This window comes from Papaver somniferum, chromosome 6 (genome assembly GCF_003573695.1).
Source record: "Papaver somniferum cultivar HN1 chromosome 6, ASM357369v1, whole genome shotgun sequence".
Taxonomy (NCBI): Eukaryota; Viridiplantae; Streptophyta; class Magnoliopsida; order Ranunculales; family Papaveraceae; genus Papaver; species Papaver somniferum.
Window position 1 is genome coordinate 62,125,006 of NC_039363.1, and position 7,681 is coordinate 62,132,686.

General features: G+C 36.7%; 1 protein-coding gene across 1 annotated transcript; it reads right to left on the bottom strand.

The window, feature by feature from the left end:
* Positions 1–3,605: 3,605 nt before the first annotated feature.
* LOC113290848 lies at positions 3,606–4,226 on the bottom strand. The gene has a single exon (XM_026540438.1). The coding sequence runs from the start codon at positions 4,224–4,226 to the stop codon at positions 3,606–3,608; it is 621 nt and encodes a 206-aa protein (XP_026396223.1).
* Between the last annotated feature and the right edge of the window lie 3,455 nt (positions 4,227–7,681).

A 7,681-nucleotide genomic window follows, 5' to 3' on the forward strand; every position in this document is an offset into this window, starting at 1 on the left:
TTATGGTGGAATCCATCCATCTTCCATCTTCCATGCCACCTCAGCATTTGGAACTGTGGATGGAAGCACAAGTGTAATGGTGGAATAGTAGAAACGTTATTCTTAATGGAGCTAAAACGCAATTAAGAATGAAGCTAAAAAACGCAATTAAGAATGAAGTTTTTTTTTTCCAGCCGTTAGATTTCAACAACTCATTTTAAATCCACGGATAAAAAAAAAACGCAATTCTTAATTACGTTTTTTTAGCTCCATTCTTAATTGCGTTTAACGCTATTCTTATTGGCGTTCAGATGGATTCCACGAAACCGTGGAACCTTGCTTAGATTTTCTATGGAAGACCCGAACTTGGAAGCCAATAGACTTGACATTCCATGATTTTTCCACGCTTGGAATAGTTTGGATTCCACCATAAGACTTGCTCTTAGCATCCTCACGATCAGTAGCGTGTTCCTTGAGGGAACTCTAGCCATCTTTAATTTGTTATTCGTTTGAAGTCTACAACACTCGCTCAAAGATACCCTGAGATTTCCCCAAGACCTCATATGAAATTTTTGCTTTTACATTTTTTTTATAGAAAAAGCTTAGGCCTAGAAAGGCATGTAAGACAGGTAAATAGTATTTGTGATGGCACTAGCATTGGATGTACCACTCATCCTGCATTGTTTTTACAATAAAGAGCTGATTTGAAAGCATCCATATTTTGAAGACAATGGATAATGTTGAGTTTCAGTAAAACAAAAGATATTGGATTGAAACCAATATTTCTACTACTTTCTTCTTGACAGTTACTTCTTTCATGATAACTAAGGCGAAATCTTCCTCTAACAACTTCATGGTTGAGCATCTTGAAACGAATCAGAATCTCCATTGACTCAATAGATATTTCTATGTTTCTCTGCTGCAATTCTTTAGCCCACTGGAAAGCTAGGTCTGCCCTTCCTGTTGCTCCCCAAGCTCCAGAGTATCCTGGATGTTCTCTGGTTCCAACGATGTTTCCTGCAAAATCTGTCATAGTCAGAGCAGTATAATATAATAAGTTCTCAGGGTCTTGTAGGGTACATATTTTGATAGTATTCTCATACTCTGATGCGTTGCATTCAGATTATATGGAGTGATATTATGATGCATAGTTGAATCAATTCCCTCGGGTAAAAGAGAGAAATTATTCATGATATGATTCTGCATATAATGTATTCTATTATGATTGCACAGGTGTTGCTTAATACGCATAGAGGTAACTCCCTCATTAGGATGTATTTGTCTGAAAATCAAGTCACATCTTGCTTTCCATATATACCAGCAAGTAGTAGCATAAACGTTGCAGTCATTACTGGTCATTCCAATTCGAAACCAAGAATTCAGGCAGTCTATGAAAAAGGTGTTGTTATCAAACTGAGTGTTGTAAGAGCCAATAATTTCCTGCCAAACTAGTGTAGAAGCAGGAAAGTTTAGGAACATGTGTGTCATGGTTCTTCTTCCAGTGCATGTAGGATTGATGTAGTGTAGTATGCTAGCTGTTTTGGCATTAGTGGGAAGAATTCCATGAGAACATTTCCAAATGAAAATTCTGATAACCGGAGCCACCTCCATGCTAGTGCCATCACAAATTCCCAGTTCCCCGTTGTTCTATCATTTCTGTAAAGTTTCCAATTTTTGCCTTGTACGGAGCCTTGACAGAAAAAACTCCTATGTCATTTAGGTTCCATATTATCCTATCTTCTTCATTTGGGTGAGTCTGCAGGTTGATAATCACTGCAGGTTCATTGTTGCCGAAGTAAGCATACACTTGAGTTTCATCCCAATTTCCATCTAGAAGAAGTAAGGACTCCACAGTTTCTATGTGTTGGGGGAAGTTCTGAGGTTTATGCAGTCTTGAAGTGGTATTGGGGATCCAAATATCTTCCCAAATCTTGATCTTCCTCCCATTTCAAATTCTCCAGGTGCAGTGTTGTTGGATGTTGCTTATGCCTTCTAGAATTCCTTTCCATACCCAGGAGTCATCATCCTTTGATTTTGTATCCACGTTGAGAACATTTATGCCCAAGAGATACTTGGCATTCATGAGTTTATACCATAGAGAGTCTTTATCCTGCTCAAGTCTCCAGCCAATTTTGGTTATCATAGAGCTGTTAAAGAGTTCCATATTCATAAATTCTGATCCCCCCAACTCTTTTGGTTTGCACACTGCAGTCCAAGCTTTAGGGTAATAACCAGTAGGATTTTCTATGTTTTTTCCCCATAAGAAGTATTTTGAAGCTTGTTGATGTATTTGCAGGTTTTCTTAGGCACCTTGAAGCAGTTCATTTGATAGACACATGTTGAAGAGGTGAAAGATTTGATGAGCACTTCCCTTCCAGTAGGGTTTAGAGGAGTATTTTTCCAACCAGAGAGTCTCAGCTTCAATTTTTCCACTCCAGACTTGAAAGAATTTATTTTGCTTCTATGAGTGAAGAGGGGTGAGCCTAGGTATTTATCATCCAACTGCAGAACTTGAACTCCCATAGAGCTACTAATTTGAGGAATGAGGTTTGGATTAGTGTTTTTGCTGAAAAAGCCTCCAGATTTGTTGAAATTTATTAGTTGCCCTAAGGTGCTTCCAAAGATTAGAAGAATTTTCATGATATTTTGGGCTTCAGACAGGTTGGCTTTGCAGAAAATCATACAATCATCAGCAAAAAGAAGATGACTGATAGATGGTGCAGCTTTATAGACCAGTAATAATGCTCATTTTCTCAGCATGTAAAAGAGTTCTTGAGAGGGATATCATGCAGAATAGAAACAGATAAGGGGTCACTTTTCCTTAGCCCTCTGGAGGGTTTGAATAATTTATCAGGGGAGCCATTAATTAGGACAACAGAGGTAGAGGTTGATATGCATTAGAGAATTTTATTGCACCATTGATCATCAAAACCAATTTTCCAATCAACTCTGTCAAAAGCTTTTGTCATATCTATTTTTATGCCATGATACCAGAGTCTCATTTTTTCCCTCTTTTTGATCTCATATTATGAATAATTTCATGAGCAATGGCTATATTGCCAGAAATTTTCCTTTCAGGTATGAAAGCAGATTGGTAAGGAGATATGATTTTGGTGAAGTAAGGTTTCATTCTCTGGGCTAATAATTTGGATATAATTTTGTAAGTGGTGTTGCAAAGATTGATAGGCCTGAAATGGCTAGGGTAGGTTGGGCTGTCTGTTTTGGGTATGAGAGATATGAAAGTGGCATTCATTTCCTTAAGTAAGTGACCAGAAGAGTAGAAATGTTGAACCATTTTGACAATATCAGTGCCAATGATATCCCGGTTAGTTTTTAAGAAGTTTGGTGGGAATCCATCTGGTCCTGGAGCTTTATCATTGGCCATACTAAATAAGATAGATTTAATTTCATCAGGTTCAGGTTTTCTGTTGAGCATAGAGTTATCAACAAAGGTTATGGTTAAGGGAATGAGGTTGATAATTTCTGAAGAGGGGTTTATGGTTTCAGCAGTTGCCATTTGAGAGAAGTGATTGGTAAAACAGTTCTTGATTTCTTGATAATCAGTAATCCAGTTTCCTTCCTCATTTTGAATTGAATCTATTTGGTTTTTTCTTGTTCTGCTCTTATTAGCTTATGTTCTGATCTCCCAACTTGATAAGTTGATCTCTGCTCTTGGTTTTCCAGAACTTTTCTTCTATGTCTAGCCAGTTTTTGAGTTGTTTTCTTGCATCAGCTAGAACCTGACCTCTATCTTCTTTGAAGTAGTGTATACGAAGCCAATTTAAGTATTGCTTGCTTTCATCAATATTGGTTTTGATGTTGCCATAGACATCCTTGTTCCAGACTCTGATTTGCAGCTTTATGTCCTTAAGTTTTCTAGCAACAGAGAATGCACTTGATCCAGGAATTGCGTTTTCCCAGCAATCGACTATAATTTTCCTGCATTCATCATGATCTAACCAGGGACCAAAAAACTTGAAAGGTATCTTACCATTTTTCCAGTGAGGATTGGAGTTTAGTAAAACGAGGTGATGGTCAGACCCTATGGCTAACATACTAGTGATGGTGGTGTTAGGGTAGATAAGTAGCCAATCATCATTTGCTGGTCCTCTATCCAGTCTTTGTTCAGTAAGAGCATGACCCTTTCTTTTGTTCGACCAAGTAAAAGGACAACCAGTAAAATCAAGATCTATTAAATCCGGATCAAGGATCTTTTCATTGAAGATAGAAGCTTCATTGACATTCATTGGGTGAGTGCTGAATTTTTCAGTGTCATGAAGAATAAAATTGAAGTCCCCAATAACCAACCAAGGCAAATTATAGGAAACTGCAATTTTATCTATCACTAGGGAATCACCCGTGTCGTACCGGCACGGGGTATTTCACAGCGTTATATTCTGGGGTGCTTTGGTGTCGCACCACGTCCGGCATCTTCTTAGCTTACAACGAAAGTCTAGAAATTGTTTTAGTGCAAATTGAGAATAGCTAGATGTCCTGATGCCTAAGAGTGTCGGCTTTTGCTAACATAAAACAGATAGTGCTTGAGTTGAGATTTCGAAAGTTAACTAATGGGATTAATAGTAAATACTAAATAATGACAAAATGAGCCCACCATTAAATTATAACAGTCTTGCAATTGATTGTAAATGCAGCTGAGTACACCCCACAAAACAGTTGTTATGTGTCCTTCATCAAGAATTCAGTGAAATGCCTGCAAGAGCATAAAAAGTAAAGCTCTGGTTAAGGTCGATTTAAATCAACTAAACAGGGCATCAAGGTTTTAAAAAGCGAAAGCGTGGGGCGAAGCGCTCTCATACCAAAACGTAAAGCGCTGCGAAAACGTAAAGCGAAAGAGAACTTTTTGAAATATATAATACTATACAAAAATAAAAAATTATCAACCTAGTAAAAGAAAACTACGAAGTTCAGACATAATAAAAAGGACAATTATACTAACTAAGCATATGGCATACTGATATTGCATATTCTACCCAAAAACTATTTAAATATACTAGCCACGAAGATCTGCATCATTCATATCATCATGTAGATAGTCATCGTCATCATGATCACCATGCCCTATAAATTAGGTTTATTAGTATTTAGTTAGAAAACGTGAAACAAACCTACTTGGCTTCAAAGGCCGATTTTTCACTTTCTAATATAAACCAATTCGTAAAGCGGCGCTCTAGAAGCGCCTAGGATCTGAAGCGCAAAAAAGCGCCTTAAAGCGTGCCCCACAAACGCCTTTTTAAACCATGCAGGGCATAAAAGGTTTACCTCATTTACAGAGCATAAAAGTAAGTCACAGGTTAAGGTCACTGTCAATTAACCAAAATTAAACCGACCCTCGTCTAAAAGATCCGAAAACCATTAATAAGCAAAATGAGGAAACGCCTGTATACTCTTAACGCAGTGTTACAAATAATGCCTACTGATAAAGAATGTTTAAAAATTCGGAAAATAAATTAAACCATCAACTTCAACCTTTTGTGATTCAGATAAATTACAAAATGAAGATGTAGAATCACCATAAACACAGTGATTCATATTTTATCTTTATTATCATAATCCCTTCAAATATTTATGTCATATTAAAGGATAAAATCCCATGAACAAAGTATCAAACAACAAACAACTTAATAGCTTCAAATAAATCAACTGAGCTCATCTGCGGAATTATAAACATTTTTTTTATCTTTATCTTTCTCAGAAAATAAAGAAAAAAAAATCCTTCAGAACCCTAACTGAAACACCATGACCATGTCAAATGAAAACGCAATTAAGAAAAGATCCCACAGTGATTAAAAAGTCCAACTACAGTCCAAAATTGGATGGTTTGACATCTAAAATTCAATTATCAGACTGAGAGGTGAAACCAATTTAAACGGTGAAAGATGCATAGTTAAAAATGCAGATAACAGTGGATGAAAATGCGAAGAAACGAATGAGAGAAACGTACTTGTTCCATTGGGGGCCATGTTGTTTTCTCGAATCAGCTAGAAGATTATATATCGAGAAGCCATTAGAAACATAGATGAGCGTTTTTCTTTAACAGGGAAAATCAATCAATAAGAGGATGATCTTTTAAGTTACAATGTGTCAAAGACCTGAATACTAACCGTCTAAGTAAGGTGGCATAAAGAGGATAGATGAAACCACTTCTTTTAAGTTTAAGTAAGCAGTCAAATGGATGGGACAAACAATTTTCTTTTATTTTCTACCTTGATTCTCTTTGCCGCAGTAGAACCCATTTATCAGGTTTGGTGAATATCGTGGATGCTTGAAAGCAAACACTATAAATAAAGCAGTCGAGAAAAGATCTAGTACTGCCAATCCCCTAGGTTCCCACAAACTAATTAAATCGAAAAGGAATTGAGGGGTAAGTGTACATTATTATTTTTCAACTATGTTCAGGAAAAGAATTCGCTCAATTGGACTGTCAAAAAATATACGAAAACATATCTGTATGTAGGTAAAAGGGCACTCTTTTAACAAATCTACAGCCTTGGTATATGAAGAATGAACCTACACATCCAATTGGTAAGAACCCGAAAATTCATTTTGATAGATTCCTTGGAGGTGTGTTTCAAACATCTCATAATCTTCATTCGGCATGTACCATAATGACGAATGCATATACCATAATGACGAACTATGTCTGCTTCAGAAACAGGCTAACGACTCTCATGGTCAATCCTGAACCACAAACATTCAAATCTATAAAATTGAAGTCCAAGCTTCGCATACCACCCCAGTGAAGTCCTATTCTAATGGCAACAGTCTAACCACCACTAAAGGCAGTCACTCTAATTACTCAGGTCAAAATCTGGAGATCTTGAGATGAGTACATGAATGGTGCAGACATTAGGAAAGAATGAAACCAAGAAGCTTACCTAGAGCACAAATTGCATTGCCACCTTGTTTAGACCATACTGTTAAGAGGAGAAGTTCAATGAGTTAGTATAATACCTAATCTCGTATTATTTCCTGTAACTGCAAGCATACCTCAAAGATAAAGGCCGCGCCACTGTGAAATAGTTTTTAATGAGCTTACATGGTTCCTTGGCAATGCAGTACATTAGATATTCAGCAAGAATGTATAAAAGCAGTAGTAAATCAAATTGTATCTTCTTATCTTGAGTCTGTAATGTATGACAAAGATGCCGCATTTACCATACTACTAAAAGGAGGACATAAATTCCCACCAAGAGGATGAAACGTAATGCCAACAGTATCAACAAAAAGCATAATTCCAAAAATTGAATAACTCTAAATTTTCAAATTAAATGAATAAACCACAATATTTATTTAAAGAAGGTTTTCTATATAAACATCATTTGTGGTACATGTTCCTCCGTCATTTTCTAGCATCAACAACCTTGATCTTCTTGCGGCGTGCATATAAACAGTGCCACGTACAGCTGGCCGTGACTGAATACTGGTGTTCCTAAATCGATTCCCACAAATTTCATGGACTACCCCTAAACAAACAAACAAAAAACAATTGAAAAAATGATAAAAGCACTTACACAGAGGGAATATGGAGGACGCATTGTCAAGTACCATGAGATGTACGAATTTTCTGAGAAATGAGCTTCTGTACATTAAAAAATTGCCTTAGGGTTTGGTCCAAAAAAAAAAAAAAGAATAGTGCAAGAGCAAATGTACCTGGCAGTTGTAAAAGTTTTGGTGCTTTGTG

Coding starts and splice junctions, on each gene's coding strand:
- LOC113290848 (XM_026540438.1), bottom strand. CDS start 4,226: ATGAATGTCAATGAAGCTTCTATCTTCAATGAAAAGATCCTTGATCCG.